Here is a 16,773-nt window from a genome sequence, read left to right as displayed (position 1 = left end):
GGAAGGGGATGGATGGTTTTGTGGGCAGTGAGCAGGAGCTGCCCATGAGGTCGGGTCAGTGCTGGTTTAATCCTCAGTGCACTGTCCTCTCCCAGCTGGGAGGGGCAATTTTCCAGGAATGTGGACTCCCAAGTTCATCTGCTTCAAAAGCAGATGCCAAGGGAGCTGCAGGGTGGCAAAGGCAGCAGCAAAGACAACGCTGGGGATGTTGCTGCTGCTCTGGGTCAGATCTGGGTCCCAACGGTGGGTTCACACTCTGGGACGTGAGCAAAGAAGGGGTGGTGTATCTAAAACACCCTGGCGGGAGGAGAAACCTTTCTTGGGCCTCACTTTGGAAAAGGATTTGCTAATGAGCCAGTCTGCCTCTTTTCTGGGTTCCTAATTGGAGTTTTCCAGGGAAAGGCTCAGCTGTGCCTGCTGCAGAGGTGGTGTCGGGGACAGCGGCACCTCAGCTGGGCCCTGGGGCTGCAGCATTCCTACTGCTGGAAGGCGCTGTGGTTTGTGTGTCTGCCCTATATGGCAGGCTGTGCTAATCCCAGAAATCTGCCCTCAGGATTGCCCAGAAATAGCCCAAACCCTCTTTCTTGCAATCCTCTTACCATCTGGGAAGCCAGATAATTTTTCCCAGTCTGATTTAGTTTCTTTACTTCCAAAGGCAGCCTCAACCTTGTGGGTTTTCTGTGTGCATATGTTACCCTTTTGCCTGGAATAACTGTCTAAGCACGTGTTTGGATTTGAATATCCAACCAAAGGCAGACCCTGGTGCTGGCAGACTGAAATTTGTGATGGAGAACGGTGTTAAATTTTAAAAGAAAGTCATTAACTCCCAGGCCAACCAGCTGAATGGGCAGTTTGCTGGAGACTCCAACAAAACTGCAGGTTAAGGTCAGTCCCGGGGCTGGAATGTGAGGAGGGAAGTTAGAAGGAGTCGATTCCTCGCTGTTGGGTGCCAGGAGAGAACGGGGCTGTTCCAACTCCACCATCTCTTCCCAGCCTACAATTTAATTTGTACCTTCCCAGACTGAATCTCTGCTCCCTTGGGACATTTATATACTGGTTTAGGTTTGGGGTTTTCCCCCTTCCTTTGCAGTGGTACCACCATCAAAGGCTCGTGGCAGCTCAGTCACAGCTTGGACATCGCTGGAGAGGATCCTGACCCTGCGTGGGAGCCATGGAACAGCTGGGAGAGCCGGGGCTCAGGCGTGAGTGCTCAGGTGATTTCCCCACTGCCTTTGCAGCACCGCTTTCTCCTGGGGGGAGGATGGATGATGGCTCTGTGGGTGGCTGCTTGTGGGAGCCAGATCCTGGTGGCTGGAGGAATGTATCTGTATCTCCCCTGTGCCTGCTGTGGGGGGCTGGAGATGCCCAGCTCCGTGTGGGATCACGTTTGATCTCAGGGTTCTCTGTGCTGCAGGATGGAGCAGATTTGAATCTCCTGGGTTTGTGCGTTAGGAGTGATTTCTGCAGCCAGCGAGCCTCAAACCCTCTGGGAGATGGGTGGGGGGAATTCCATGGCCTGGGAGTCCCACAGAGACTCTTTACTATAATTTATTTATTATTATTTTGAAAGCCCTGTCCTCTGGGACTCTTTCACCCAAAGCTATGAGACTGCCTGCTTTAGCTGGAGAGACAGAGCATTTGTTACAGTCCTGTTTGCCTCTGAAAAGCCTTTTGCAGTGAAGGCATGGAGAGAGGAGGCTTTGTGTGAGCCTGGGGAGCTCCTGGGAGACAGGGAGGGTGTAAACACCTCTGTGTGCTGGGAGAGCTGCGGGCGCTGCTGAGAGGAACCACACAAATCATGGTGCTGGGGCTGCTGAGGTGCTGTGCTGTGACAGGGACCAGGACACGGCAAGGCTGGGCAGGTGCACACTCTGCTCCCACTCCGGAGCTTCAGGGTACCTGGGACTGTGGAGGGAATTGTTTGCTGTTCGCTCAGGAGGCTGCTTGGTGTCGTCTGTCCTGCAGGCTGAGCTTCAGCGCAGTGAAAAAGGCAATCCCAGATTGGTTTGGTTTTTCCCAGGGGCAAATAAATTTGCCAGGAAAAAAGCTTTCATTTTGATGGGTGGCAGATAGAGATCAGTGGGAATGTCAGCAAATGGGTTCAGCTGAACAAATGAAGAGTTTTTATTATCCTGAAAGCAGGAACATTTGGAAGTGAAAGGAATGGGGATCCAGCTTCCCCCTGGACTCAGATCCAGCAGTGAGAAAAGGCAGATGTGCTGGAGCTGCTGGTGCTGTCTCACAGATGCTCCTGCTTGCTGACACATCCTGCACTGCTTGTGCATCCCCTGCACTTTGATGAGGCCACAGCTGTGCTGAGCAAACGAGCAGCAGTTAGAGAATAAATCATGTCTTTGTTCAGGGCCCCCTCCTCACCCCACCCTGAGCTCTGGATCCCAGTGGCTGGAGACAGCGGGAGGTGATGGGGAGCTGTAGGAGGGCTGGGCAGCTCAGCTGTGCCCACGGCTGTGCCCGCGGCGGGGAGTGCCCTCGGGGCAGGGGGCTCCAGCAGCACAGCATCCACAGGATCTGGGTGCTTCCCAGAGCAGGAAAGGGACTCTCACAGCCTGAGTGGACTCAGCTCTGAGCCCTTTCTGCCCCACTGGTCACTGAGCTGCACATTGCCCCGCTCCCATCCTGGCTCGTGCCTCGCTGCTGTGCTGTGTGAAGGAGGGAGGAGGAGGCACCTGGCCCCTTTCCACCAGGAAAGCAGGAGCTTTGTGTGGGAGCTGGCAGCACAAACCCTGCCGGGCCTTCCCCAGCTCTGAATGCCTCCTGAGGCACCAGACCCTGGGCTGTGTCTCCCAAGGCCCCTGCAGGTTGCCAAGGTCGGCCTGACACTGCAGGGACAGGCAGCCCAGAGAAGCTGTGGCTGCCCCTGGATCCCTGGAAGGGTCCAAGGGCAGGTTGGACAGGGACTTGGAAAAACCTGGGGTAGTTGAAGCAGGGATGGAACTGGATGGTCTTTAAGGTCTCTTCCAACCCAGACCATTCTGTGATTCTAAGCCTGTCCTGAACATCCAGTTCAAGGCAGCATCTGCAGTGTCCTGGACAGCTGCTTACAGATTAATGAAGCCCTGACAGGACTGGTCATCTGTTTTAAATAAAATAAAATGGTGCTGAGCAGAGCCTCTGGGACGCACTTGGTGCGTGGGATGGGAAGGGCCACGGCCAGAGCTGCAGCTGGGGCTCCTGCCAGGGGTGACTCCCTCTGAACGTGGGTCTGTCTCCTGCTGTGACACTGCATGGGGTGAGCGGCCATCGTTCATCTCCTTTGTGCTCACAGGGAAGGCTGGGGCAAGGTGGAGACAAAGCCCTGTGGCAGGTGAAGCTGTGGGTACAGCAGAGCCTGTGGTGTCCCTGGTGTCCCCGCTCCCTGTCCTGCCGTGTCCTGCTCTCATCTCCTCTTTTCCCTGGCAGGGACAGGGCAGAGTCCCCCGGTGCTGGAGCATCTGCCAGCAGTGACTGGGGGGCCACACCGGGCTGGACAATCCTCCCTGCGGGGCCGGCGGCGACCCTCGGGGAGCAGGAGGAGGATCAGCCGTGCCCGAGTGAAAGGGAAAGGTGAGCGAGGGGGTGTGGGAGGGGCTGTGGCCAGCCGGGGCTCAGAGCTGGCCAGGGCTGTGTGGAGGGGCCACCACGGGCAGGGGTGGGGGTGTGTGTCCAGCGCCCTGGGCTGTACAGGAGATCTTGTTCTTTTTCATCCCGGAGAGTTCTGGGACAGCCCAGCCTTTGGGGACGGATTTTTCCCCCAGAAACGCCTCTCATCGTTCCTGCACACCCTCCGGAGCTGGTGCTCAGCTCTGGTGCCTCCCGGTGAGCCGCGGGGCAGCACCCAGAGCCGGTGGGTGCCTTGCCAGCTCCCGAGGGATGGAATGGGCTGTTCTGGGGTCCTGCAGGGTGACCCCATAACCCTGGGGGAGCTGCGTGCCTGTGTCCTTGTCACGAGAGCCAGGCAGGTCACCCGTGCGCTGCCATCCGCCCTTTCCTGCCTCACCCTCAGAGACCAGTTCTCCTGCCTGCAGGAGTTTCCCCGGGGTGCTGTGAATGCTCCTGTCCCGTGGGACAGTTCCTTAAACAGCTGAGAATGTGCCAGCAAACCCGATGGACGGCCAGTGCCAGCGATTGCTTACGGCAGGGAGGGTTTCCCCCTTCCCCAGCAGCTCATTCCTGGGGCCATCGGCAGCGTGGCCGCGGCTCCGGGGTCCGCGGGGGCGAGCAGGGCACTGTCCCCATCCTGGCACTGTCCCCATCCCGGCACGGGGGCGGGCAGGGCACTGTCCCCATCCTGGCACTGTCCCAATCCCGGCACGGGGGCGGGCAGGGCACTATCCCCATCCTGGCACTGTCCCTGTCCCGGCACGGGGGCGGGCAGGGCACTATCCCCAGCCTGGCACTGTCCCCGTCCCGGCACGGGGGCGGGCAGGGCACTGTCCCCAGCCTGGCACTGTCCCCACCCTGCCACAGGTGCGGTCCCCGTTCAAACCCGCGGGGCCGATGGGAGCCGCTCCATTCAAACCGCGGCGGTTGTTCCGCGTCCCGTGGAAACCCCGCTCCCTGCGGGCTCGGCAGGCACGGCTCCAGCTCCTGCAGCTCCTAATTCGAGGTGTCGTGCCATGGAGGCTGGCAACGTGCGCAGAGTCTCGCTCTGCTCCCGCCGGGCCGGTGCCCTGCCGGGAGCTTCCTTCTGCCTCAGCACGTTCGGTAAGCGCGGAACCCCGGCTCGGGCAGCCGTGGGAAGGGGCTGGGGAGCCGCTCCCTGAAGGAATCAGGGCCGGGCAGCAGCTTCTGCCTCGCTGAGCCGCAATAATGCCGGGAACCAGGAGCGCCCTGGGCCCCGGTGCAGCCGCTGCGGTGTGGGCAGCGCTCTCCAGGTGTCCCACGCCCGGCTCGTCCTGCCCCCCGGATGGACACGAGCTGGGGTAGGGCTGGCTGGAGCTGTGCCCTCAGTTTCCTTTTTGCTCCTTGCCGGTCCGTCTGGGGCTGCCTCAGGTGTGCGGCGCGGCTCCGGGAAGCCCCCGGCTCTGCGGGTGGAGCCGGCCCGGCCGCGGCTCGGCTGCGAGCCCCGAGTGCCTCCCTGGAGCAGGAGGATTTGGATGTCCTGTGGATGTCCCGGCCGCCCGTGGTGTGTGATGGCTGGGCACACAGGGCAGGACAGTCCCCAACTGGCATCCCCCCAAATCACCCAGCACAAAGCTTCCCTTCTCCTTCCCCTCTCCCTCTCATTCCCGCTGACTCCTCATCATGCTTGGCCGCACAGGGACACTTTCCTTTCGTGCTGTAACATCTGTTGTGTGCTAACAGTGGAGCAGGGAGATTCCCACAGCCTCAGAGATCTGCAGATTGCAGAGGAGTTCAAACCTCGTGCCCAAAGCCTGGAGTGGGAGGATGAAACCGGGGGACAGCGCTCTCTCTGTTGCAAAGCAGTGTTGGAGCTTGTCCTGACTCATCCCACCCGGCTCTGGTCTTTGCCCTCTCACCTTGCACTTGTACAAATGCACTCACACACCATTTCCATGAGTCCATGCACACGTGAGCTGCTCAGAGGTTGGACTTTTTTTTTCTTTGAGTGAAAAATGTGTTCTCTGAATTGTTTCAGGCTAAACAATCCCATCAGATATCCCCTCCCAAGCAAGCCCGAGCCCTTGGGTGTGTCTTTGGCAAAATGAAATGTTGGGTTTTAACTTGCAAGATGTTTGTGTGTCTGTACATTATGTTTACTCGCCTGGAAATTAGGTTTACTCACTTGTTTGTTGTGTTTTGTAAACTGGGGAAGAAGTGAAAAAGGAGTATTTTGCTTTGGACTAAGGGAAACATTGTAGTAGTAGTGATGGCTTCAGCCTTTGCATTCTCCAGGGGCATTGGGAAATGTTTGGGTTGATCTGGAACAATTACATGATTAGAGACCCTTCACTGCCATTGAAATCTGCACATCCCATCGAGGCTGCCAGGCCCAGCTCCCAGGGAACCTTTTCAGAGGACATTCAGAGGGGTGGCTGCCCATCCTGCACCCCTTAACCAGTGCACCAGACCCTGACAAACACCATGGCCTGACTCTGCGTGCCAGTCTGAGCCTTGTGGGGAGATTTTTGGGCTGATGCAGAGTTGCCAGTGCATGGAAAAGCAAGGGAATGGGTGTGAGCAGGCTAGCAGAGCAGTGGCGCTGCCCTGGGAGCTGTGCCCTCACTCAGCAGGGCACACCTTGGCTCTCCCAGCACTGACCTCCTGCACAGGGGCTGCGACCCGATGGGTTTTCAGTGCTGGCAGACAGTGCTGATCTCCAGCCTGACCCTCTATGAGGTGGGATGTTTCCCCTCAGCTCCCCAGGTGGGGAGGCAGGATGTGTCTGGCCCTGTGTGAGCCTTGGAGTTGTGGGGTGGGTGAGTCCTGCCTCCTCCAGCCTCTCCTCCAGCCTCTCCTCCAGCCTGTCCTCCAGCCTGTCCTCTCCTGTCCCCAGGCCAGCTGAAGCTGTCCATTGAGGTGCGGGGCCGGACGCTGATCCTGCACGGTGAGTGTGTCCCTGGAGCATCCCAAAGTGTCCCCAGAGCCACAGTGGGCTGGTGGTGGGGACAGCAATTCCATGCTCTTCCTTTAAGCTCTTTGGAGCTTCATGGCAGCTGTTGGGAACAACTCTGTGGTGTGGTGGCACAACTGGGAGCTCTTTGATTGAGAGAACAAACTGAAATTTCCAGAGACCTTCATTCCAGGGTGAACACTGTGCTTGCACCCATATGTGTGACTTATTTTCCTTTTATTCCAGATGAAGAGAAAAAAGGCAAACACAGGTTCCTGGAGGAACCTTACAAACCCCTTCATGAAGCACCAGAGGGGCTGGCAGAGCCCCTTTCCCCTCATGCCCTGGGCTTTCCTTCGGGCTGGATGAGTTTATGAGGAGCACAATCTGCCTGTGACAGAGGCAGAGCCACTGCTGCCTTGCTGGGCTTGTGAGGAGGGAGCTTGGCCTTGTTCTGACAGCCCATCCTGTGCTCTCCAGCTCTGCTGCACATCCCTGGCACATCCCTGGCACATCCCTTGCCCCAGGCAGCCGTGGGGTCCCGGCAGCGGGGTCGGGGCAGCAGCGCCAGGCTGCGGCCGTTGATATTTAACTGGATGATACATTTGGCTCCAGGGCAGGGAGACCAAAGCTGGGGGAAGTCAGGCAGAGGGAATGCAATTTGCCATCTGGATGCTGAACTGCCTCTGCCACTGAGCTCACCCACAGCCTGTATTTATAGCACGGGTGTGTTAAAGGGAAAGTACAATAAAGCCCTGCCCCTGTTTGTGGGTTCTGCCCCGCAAGGAGGGACCCCCCTGTGGAGCAGAGCAGTGTGGAGTAGGAAGATGCCTTCCCTGCTGCTTTGGGATGCGACCATTTCACTTCCTTTCCTTTCCAGTCATGGAAGCAAAAGGTCTGATGGGAACGGAGTGCTCTGCATGCGACTCCTACGTGAAGGTGGGTTCTCCTGGGGCTTTGTGCTTTTTTTGGGAATTTTGTGGTTGGCTCTTCCAGGCTTGCTCTGCACTGTTTGTCCCTTCCCCTTCCTTCTCCATCCTGCTCTGGAAGAGCATCTCCAGCCCGCATGGAGCTGGCTGGGCTCTTGCCCAGCCCTGGACAGCTCATGGGTTTTATTGGCAGCATCTGCATGAAGTAGAAAAGGGGAGGACAGGACCCTGCTGAGGGCTGTGCCAACCATTCATTGCAAGAACGTCCCAGTGGGTGCCCAGAGCCTGGTGGGGATGTTTGCTGGCACAGGGTGGGTCTCCTGCTGGGATGTGCACAGGGCAGGAAGCCGCTCCCCTGAGAGGGGGTGCAAGTCAGACACCAGCCAGGCACTCGTGTGCATCATTCCTTGATTTTTCTGCTCTTTTCCCTCCCTCCCCTGCCCCGAGCAGTTTTGTGATGCAATTACCTGACAGGCAGAAGGGTGAGGTGACCCCAAGCACCCGTTAGCACCAGCTCAGGAGGGTCTTTGAGCTCAGCCATCCATACAAGTGGCTGTGCCAGTCTCCTGCCACGGCAGCTGGGGCCGGTGCGTGCTCTGGGAACGTTAACACACTCTTTGTTTCCCTCCCAAAGATGTCCATTGTGCCAGATGCTGATTGGAAGTGCAGGCAAAAGACGAAGACTGTGCCAGACAGCAAAAATCCTGTGTTCCATGAGCACTTTGTGTTGTGAGTATGGCAGGGCAGAGGCAGCTCTGGGCCATCCCCCAGCGCCGTGTCACACAGAGCCACGGGGACCCCGTGCCTGCTGTCCCGGAGCTCCCTCCCCACGCCAAGACCCCCTGTTTGCTTTTGCTTTGTGATCTCTAATAAACACTCAGCACGCCTGAGCAGCTCTGCTGCTGAGATGAGGAGTGACAGACATTATTCTGCTGGTTTTTGTAGCTGAAGTGCCTTGAACTTTCGGGCAGAGCTCTGCAGAGCTGTCAGCACACACAGCATGGCAGCGCTGCTCCTGCATGCTCAGACTTTCTTGCTGGGCAGGAGTTGGACAAACACACTGCATTTCCTAGACCTTGCACCTCCAATAGTGTGAATGAGGAAGGTAAAAGGGTTTCCTACAGCTCCAGCATGGAAAAAGAGCTGCATGACTTAGTGTTTGAGTAGAGCTTGTCACTACTGGTGGCTGAGGCTGTGCCAGCCCTCTGACCCGTGCAGCGTTTGATTTGGCACAGGGTGGTGGTTTCAGAGCATGAACTGTGGCTTGTTCCTTGCATTTACCCTTTGATGGTGGATGTGTGTCTTCCTGCAAGATTATTTCCCCCCTGAAACCACGTGAGTGGTGTCCCCACATCTGCCTGGGAGAGGTCACATCCCCTTGCAGGTGTCTGCCAGGAATGAGCAGATTGCTGTTTGGGGAGCTGCTGCAGTGCTCTGTGCAGAGACTGGAGGAGAAGACCTGGTTCTGAGGACACTGAGGAGTCTGTGGCTGCGAGGGCAGCCCTTGCTGAGTGCTCCTGGGGAGGCTGATGAGCTGTGCCCTCTTCTTGTTCCAGCCCAGTGCAAGAGGAGGATGAGCAGAAGCGTCTCCTGGTCACAGTCTGGAACAGAGAGAGGAATTCCAGGTAAGGGGCTGCCAGCTGTCGTATGATCCTTTTCAAAGGGGGCTGTTGTGGCAGAGAACCTGCCCCCTGCTCTGGTCACCCCATGTGAGCTCCTCCAGGGCCCTGGGCCCTGAGGGCTGGCTCCGGGAAGGGCTTGGGCCGGGAATGTCCCAGCTGGGGTCACACTCAGGGGCAGCCAGTGCTGTCAGAGAGCAAACACTGCCCTTGGCATTCTCTTGCCATTGCTGCTGCTTGGTAGCCATCAGCTGGGCCAGCATTTAACCCCCTACAGCCACTCGTGCCTGCACTGCTGGCCAAAGCCAGGTGGGGCTGGAGTGGGCTGGGACACTCTCCCCTCCCTCTGGGGACAGTGCAGCGAGGGGCACCAAGGGCTCTGGCACCTTGCAGGCTGTGCTGCCAGCCCAGGCAAGTGCCATCTGCCTCCTTGGCCAAGGTGCTGCCAGCACCAGGATGCACCAGGGTGCTTCAGCCCAGCTCCTCCTTGCCCTGCTGCAGCTGAGCCGTGTGGTTACACCGTGCCTGCTCACACCACGGGGCAGGGGCACATCCTGGGCACTGCCTGGCTCCCAGCATGGGCAGGGGTGTTTGGGGACTCCCTGGAAAGGGGTGCAAGGGGGGATGTGGTTCTTCAACAGGCGTGTGCTGACGGTCCCTGAACTCTGGTTGTCCTGCAGGCAGAGTGAACTGATCGGCTGCATGAGCTTTGGGGTGAAGTCCCTCCTGTCCCTGGACAAGGTACCTCTGTGTCCGGGTGTGGGGCTGGGGCCTGGCTCCCTGGGCTATCTGGCCCGGTGGGTGGATCAAAACAGGCTTTTCCCGCCATGGGAGAAGGTTCCTAAGGAATTCCCTGCTCCCATTCCCAGGAGGGATGGCCAGTGTGAGACTGGTGTTAGCGTGGTTGTTGGAGATGGGTGGGGAGGCTGTTAGAGGAGGGATCCTGGCACAGGGGATGTCACCTCCTTCGGCAGGGGCACAGAGTGGCAGCGACTGGGGGTGCACAGAGGTGTCCCCAGTAGGTGCTGCCTGCCCAGTTTGCAGGAGGGGACACAGGAGGGGCCAGCCTGGCATGGGTCACATCTGACACGTGGGTGAGGGGGTGTGATGGTGGGGACACATTCCTCCCAGGAGCCTGCCTGATTCCCAGCACCGCGCTGGTGGGGGCAGAGGGCAGACAACAGAGGTTTTTTGGCTGTTCCTGCAGGAATTCTGTGCCAGAATCCCTGTCCCTGCTGCGGGTTTGTAACAGTGCTGCTGCCCCAGCCTGGCTGCTGCTCGTTAGTACAGCTGGCTCTGCCTTCCTGGGGCAAGGCTCCCGTGGGAACAGCTCCCAGCCACCACCAAAGCATGGGAATGCTTCATCCCGGTGGCCTCTGGTGAGGGATTCTGTCTCTGGGCAGCAGAATATCTCGGCAAGCTGGAGAGGCTGCATGGAAGTGTTAATACATCCCCTGAGCTCACGGAACCACAGAATATCCTGAGCTGGAATCAGGGATCATCAAGTCCAACTCCTGCACAAACAATCCCACCCTGTGCCTGAGAGCCTTGTCCAAATCCTCCTTGATTTTTTAAACTTCCACACCTGAGGTGGGGACATTTTCTTCATAGCAGGAGAATAAAAAGGAGCTGGTGGCCTGAGAGGTGGGTGAGAGGTGGCTTAAGCATGGCCTCCTCTGAAATGTGGACAAGTGAGGTGCAGCTTTTTTAAAGCAGTGCGGTGCTCCTGGGACCTCAGCAAGGCTGAGATGAGGTGGCCCTGTCCTCTGGCTGCTGCATGATACTGCTGGATATCCCTGTAAAAACCTGGGATCTTCTTGCTTCACTGTTGCTCATTCCCCCCGGGCAGGAGGATGGAATTTCAGCTGTTGCTGAGAGAAGGGCTGTGGGCTCTGTGTGTGTCTGGGCACCTCCGTGTGCTGCTCCTGGGGCACCTCCTGCCCTGGTTGGGTGAAATGGGGCTGAGCATCTGCCCCTGCACCCACAGCTGCTTCCCTCCCCACAGGAGATCAGTGGCTGGTATTACCTGCTTGGGGAGGAGCTGGGCAGGACCAAGCACCTGAAGGTGGCCATGAGGAGGCTGAAGCAGAGCACAGGTGTGTCCCATCACAGGAATATCCCAGGGGGTGTTGGCAAAGCTTGGAAGAGGAGTCACTCCTGTGTCTGAGCGTGTGCTGGTGTGGAGCAGCCCCAGCCCCAGTGCACCCTGTGCCCCAACAGGCACTGCTCAGCCCTCTGGTGCCCAGTGGGCACTGGGATCCCAAAATCTTGTAGGGTGGGGATCCTGGCTGGTTCAGCAGGCCCTGCTCTCCCCTTCAGCTGTACTTCTGGGGCTCTGTGGGGACCCTGACACTGCAGCCACGTCTCTTCCTCTTGCTTGGCCTTATCCTCGTGCTGCCTCCTGCCCCTCAGGAGCTCATTGGGGAGCCCTTGGGGCTCATTGCTGTGACCACGCTCTGTTTGCCCCTAGGGTGCTGGAGCTTTTTCTCCTGCCTTGGTCCTGCAGTGCTGCCAGGGTGTGGAGGAGCAGAGGCTGGCACAGGGCAGGGTGGGACAGCAGTGCCCGTCTCAGGTGTGCAGCCACCCCTGAGCTGGAGGGGATGTGCCCGTGACATGTGAAGGTCTCATCTGCAGTGTGGGATTGTCAGATGTGCTGTCACACTCACGGGGCCTTGTCCTTTATAAAAATTCTTTTTAAAATTGTTTCAGAGGTCAACCCAGGAAGTCAAAGTGCAGCCCAGGAGAGCCAGGACGCTGTGACCCGGCAGCAGCTGAAGGTGGGTGTGACAGGGCTGTGACCCACCAGCACTGGGAAGAGGTGAGGTCAGGTGCCTGCTTGGGGGGGGTCCAGATGAGCCAAGGGACGGTGTGTTGGTGAGGGAGCTCTGTCACCTCTCTGTCACACCACAGCTGCCACAGGCAATTTGTTACCCCAATCAGGCCCCAGCTGGTGGAGGGCTGTGATTTGGGTGCTAACCCCCATTGCTTCAGGGACCTCCTGTTTTTCCAGTGTATTCCCCCTGAAGACAAAGGACCAGCAGTGCCTGGGATGGGGGGGGGGCTGGGGCTGGCCGGCTCCTGCCCCACGGCATTGGCTCCTGCCCGGCCCCGTGGCTCCTTGGACATGTGTGCTCCTCTCCTCCTCCCAGGACCGCGTGCTCTGGGGAGGGAAAGGCCCATGGTGGAGCCTGGGTGATTTATAGGAGAGGCAAGGATGGGAAATGGGAACACAAACACATGGTTCGCATCGGAAACGGGGCTCGGGCGGCCCCGTGATTTATCTGTGCCGAATTCCGCCCTGTGCTTCCCTCAGCTGCATTTGCAGTTATTTGTTTTACAGCGCAGGGCTGAGCAAGACAAACAAAGCCAGCGCCCCTCTCCTCCCTTCCTCTCCGGCAGTCGCCACCGACTTGAAAGGTGGTGGCTGGGAAGGAAGGCTGCTCCTCGCTCCAGCTCCAGCCTGGCAGCGCGGCCGCCCGGGACAATGCTGCGATGGCTCTGCTGCTGCCAGCTCCCCTGGGAGCGCTGAGGCTCCTCAGCTCCCTCCCTGGCCTCCCTGGCCTTGCCACCCCAGCTGCTCTGCAAGACAACCTGGATTTTGGGTTCCCTCCAGCCTTCCCTCTTTTTCCATCCCCATGTAGGAGTGTGGAAGGCGTTTTCTCCTCCGGTGGAGCCCCATCTCCAAGGAGTTGTGCCCAACTCTGGCAGTGGGGCAGCTGAGCCCTGCTGTGTGCCCTGCTGCTGGCTGTGCTCAGAGTTCCTCTTGGCCTATAATTCCCAAATCCCACCATGGATGCAGCTCAGTTGACCTCAGTGCTTCCCGCTCGGTGACTTTACGAGCACAAAGCACGGGGACGTGCGTATCCTCTGGGTCCGTGCTTTCAAAAACAAACTCTGCTTTTTCTTTTTTTTTTTGCTTCCATAAACCCAAACCTCTGATTTTTTTATGAGCTTGGAGTCGTGTCTTTCATGGAGCGAGGCTCTCACAGCCGGTGCCTGTGAAACGCTGCTCAAACATCCTCCGAGTGTTTGTGAGAACGTCGCAATAACAAAGTGCTCCGTGCGCCTGAAGAATGCCACGGGAACAAAAGCCACATCAACAGAGCGGGGACTAGGGAATACTAAAGAGTTGACAGGAATTTTAATATAAAACTCTCTCCCTTCCTCGTCAGTGAGGGTTTTCAGGAAGCCTCTGGCTTATCGTAAAGCGGCATACAGCGCTCGCAGGGGCCGGGGAGGTGAAAGGTGGCTTCCTGCCATTCTTCTCGGGAGCTGGGTTCCCATGGGCGGTCATGCCAGTTTGACTGGGGCTCCTTCCACACTCGTGCGCTGCGAGGAGTTCGGGATCACGGCGGCTCCGGGGAGCTGCGGGGTTTTCATGGGCTCGCGGCGATTCCAGCCATGAACCGCTTCAATGGACTCTGCAAGGTGTGCTCGGAGCGGAGGTACAGGCAGGTCTGTATCCCCCCTGCCAAAAATCCCCGTGCCAGCGTGTGGCTGTGAGCCTTGGATAGATTTCTGAGTGTCTGGGAGTTCTCTTGCCATGGCTGGGCTCTGTGGGTGCTGGTGGTGAGGCATCGACTTGATACCGTTATAATTTGTAAACTGTAGTGAGAACATGAGGAAAGCATCTTCACATGGGTGCCTGTGGCTGGTCTCTGCCTGTTGCTGCAGTGGAGAAATGGGCAGAGAGGGGTGCTTTTTAAATAGATATAAATTATTCAAATATATAAATATATTTGAATAGAAATTTCATATTTACTGTGCAACTTGCAGGCAGCATGCTGACAGTAACAGCGTTAAGCTGCAAGGTGTTGTCTTAATTTCCCCCTTATTAGAGGAGAAGCAGGCACAGCAGGCTGCTACTGCCTCTTTTAAAATTATTTAAAATTATTTTAAGTTACTTTAAATTTTTGAATGATTTTAGTGGTTTTGGGAGCCAACAGCACTTGTTTCCTGAGGAGTAGCTTGTGCTGGTTCCAGTTCTCCCAGTGCGCGATGCCAGGTGCTGCTTTTCCATGGGCAGGTTCCAGTCTCCTGCAAAGAAATATTTCCTTTTTCAAAGAAATATTTCCTTTTTCAAAGAAATATTCCCTCCGTGGTCTGGATTGGGACTCCCAGCTCAGGGTCAGCTTCTCCCTGTGCTCATCTTTTCAGTTATTCCAAAGCTGCTGTGGGGAACAGCAAATATTGGGAATTACAAAAGCAGCAGAATCCCAAACCCAACGGCCCCCTTCTTGCCAGGGCTGTGGAGACCATCTCATGCAGGAAAGCTGCTCTGCCTTGGCTGAATAACAACTGACTCTGGTTTGTCTCTGAGACCTCCTCAAGTCTTTATTTTGAAAATTTCCTCTGCATTTTTTTGGCAGTTTGGGTACAGCAAACCTCCCCACCCACCTCCCAGCTCAAGCTCACAGTTCCTTAGTGCTGTGCACAGCAGCAAAAATGGGCAAAAAATGGGCAATCACTGCCTGTGATGGCCATGGTGGTGGGGGGTGAGGAGCATCAGCAGGGAGAATCTGCTCTTGAGGTGGGGGACAAGCCAGCCAGCTCAGGGAGGAGTGGGAGATCAGGCACAGGGGAAACCTTGGGCTGGGAAGTGCCCATGGAGTCTCCGTGGTGGGAGAGACGCTGGGCTGGCTCTTGAGGTGCCAGTGGCTGGTACTGGAGGTGGAATCATAGGATATGGAATATCCTGAGCTGGAAGGGACCACGGAGTCCAACTCCGGGCTGGACCGAGCTATGAGGTTCATTCATGCAGAGCCGCCTCTTTGAGAATCCAGGGAACTCCAGAGAGAAAAATACTCAGTGTAGTGGGACTGGATCTGTGTTTTGATCCTGCCAGGGAAGCCAGTTTCTCTTTTGAAGCCTGATTTTATGCTGAGCAATCACGCAGGGACAAGGTGCAATGAAATCTCGCTGCCTTTGCCCTCCCGTGGTAAAGGAGTGAGGAACCAGATCTCCTCCTTGGCAACTTCTGCTGAATTCCTCCTCTTCCTTCTGCCTGTTTGTTCTCAAAATAATACAGGTCAGACGTTGGATTTTTAATTTTCTTTTCTCTGTCAGTAAAACAAGCATCTTGACTAATGTCTTGGGGGCTAATCAGGTATTTACAGGATCTGTCACGCTGAGCTGCTGCTGGAAGCCAACATCAAAAAATAAGCATCATTTTATTAATAAGCTCAATGCTCCTCGAATCAGGGGGAGAAATGAGCCCAAATCAACCCAGCATCCATCCTCTCCAAACTCAGTGAGGGAAAACACGCTCAGCCCAGGGAAGGGGGTGATGCACACAGATGTCTGGAGGATGGGAGCGTGCCGAGCTCGCAGCTCCCTCTGGAGCAGGGGAGTGCTGCTATTTCTGTATTCTCCAACAGGAAATGAAATGCTTAAGTGACTTGCTTAGCAAAGTCAGTGTCAGAGCCAGACTGCCAGGTTTTCCTTTCCAATGGCTACTCAGACCCTTCCTTACACTTGGAAGAGCTGGGAGCAGAGTGTGTGCTAAACAAACGCTCCTTTTGTGGCTTTCCAGAGATCCTTGGCTCGATCTGGCACTGCCTTTTTGCACCCTTTCCACCCATTATCCGTGGGGGTCACAGTGACAGCCCTTCCCCATCTCTAAATGCCGTGTGCCAGCGTTTCCAGAGGCTGTGGGGCAGGGTGGGAATGCGGGGGGATCATCACACAGAGTGGCTGCTTTCCCACCTAACGGGCGGCTCCGGTGTCTCCCTGCAGATCACGATCCCTCGAGGCACTGATGGCTTTGGCTTCACAATCTGCTGCGACTCCCCAGTCCGTGTGCAGGCAGTGGACTCTGGTAAGAGACTAGATCCTTTTCATCCCTCTTGATTTGAATGAATTATTGCTCCTGTTTTGCTTCCCAGAGCTGGTTGTGATTCTGGAGCTCCCACACCTTGCAGGACTCTGGGTACCTCCAAGGAACTTCATTTAATGAGTTCTCTGTTGCCTCTAACGGGGTCACAGGCCACTGGGTTGGCACTGTGTCACTATTTTGGCAATGTTTTGCGGTAACTTGCAGGGATTTTGTTCCCTTCCCTCTCCAACCTGAGACTGTCTGTCTGGTTGAGTGAGCTTCGGAAATCATTTGGGGGGGATGCAGGTCAGAGGGGAGCAGGATTGTGGGAATCCTCAGTTCCCTGAGTAGATCCTCCTGCTGTGGACCTGTGGGATGGGCTGGTGTCCCCATTGTGCCCTGATGCTGCCCACTGCACCCCAGGAAACATGGGAAGTTCGTGCAGTAGCTCTGAGGGAGCACTGATGGCTCCACCCTGGTGCTGTGTGTGTGTGAATGGGGAAGCTCCAGGTTGGCTGACCCCTCTTCGTTTTCAGGTGTGGGTGTCAGATGGGATTTGGGAGAGGGAATAGTGCAAGCTGTGGAGCTTTCTGGGCATCTCCAAGCTCCAGGGCTTCTCCTCCCCCTCCCACTCAGCCTCCTGCCCGGCAGGTGACTGGCATTTGTCCCTCGCAGGTGGCCCAGCAGAGAAGGCAGGTCTGCAGCAACTCGACACGGTGCTGCAGCTGAACGAGCAGCCTGTGGAGCACTGGAAATGTGTGGAGCTGGCACACGAAATCCGGTGAGGGCTCCCCCAAAACCCCAGGGCAGGGAGAGGAGGTTTGAGGGAGCGCAGGGCAGGGTGGTGGGGCCACTGAGTGACTGTGGGAAGGGGAAGGCTCTGAGGGATTCAGGACA

At 57.0% G+C, this 16,773-nt stretch overlaps 1 protein-coding gene across 6 annotated transcripts in view; it reads left to right on the top strand.

Moving 5' to 3' along the window:
* The first annotated feature begins 918 nt into the window (after positions 1 to 918).
* The window catches only part of RGS3 (regulator of G protein signaling 3), a 75,692-nt gene continuing 59,837 nt past the window's right edge, over positions 919 to 16,773 (top strand). Inside the window, exons 1-12 of one of the 6 annotated variants that reach the window (XM_069031464.1) lie at positions 919 to 1,214; positions 3,421 to 3,564; positions 4,468 to 4,704; positions 6,458 to 6,508; positions 7,395 to 7,453; positions 8,078 to 8,172; positions 9,000 to 9,068; positions 9,743 to 9,803; positions 11,068 to 11,158; positions 11,772 to 11,839; positions 15,798 to 15,879; positions 16,552 to 16,657. In XM_069031464.1, coding sequence (XP_068887565.1) covers positions 1,172 to 1,214; positions 3,421 to 3,564; positions 4,468 to 4,704; positions 6,458 to 6,508; positions 7,395 to 7,453; positions 8,078 to 8,172; positions 9,000 to 9,068; positions 9,743 to 9,803; positions 11,068 to 11,158; positions 11,772 to 11,839; positions 15,798 to 15,879; positions 16,552 to 16,657 — 1,106 coding nt within the window. In that variant the 5' untranslated portion in view covers positions 919 to 1,171. Of the gene's footprint in view, positions 1,215 to 3,420; positions 3,565 to 4,467; positions 4,705 to 6,457; positions 6,509 to 7,394; positions 7,454 to 8,077; positions 8,173 to 8,999; positions 9,069 to 9,703; positions 9,804 to 11,067; positions 11,159 to 11,771; positions 11,840 to 13,375; positions 13,518 to 15,797; positions 15,880 to 16,551; positions 16,658 to 16,773 lie in introns of those variants that run through there. The other 5 variants (XM_069031467.1, XM_069031466.1, XM_069031465.1 and 2 more) reach the window with 5 other exon arrangements.

Source organism: Aphelocoma coerulescens, chromosome 17, assembly GCF_041296385.1.
Source record: "Aphelocoma coerulescens isolate FSJ_1873_10779 chromosome 17, UR_Acoe_1.0, whole genome shotgun sequence".
Lineage (NCBI taxonomy): Eukaryota > Metazoa > Chordata > Aves > Passeriformes > Corvidae > Aphelocoma > Aphelocoma coerulescens.
This window is presented reverse-complemented; position numbering and strand designations above follow the sequence as displayed.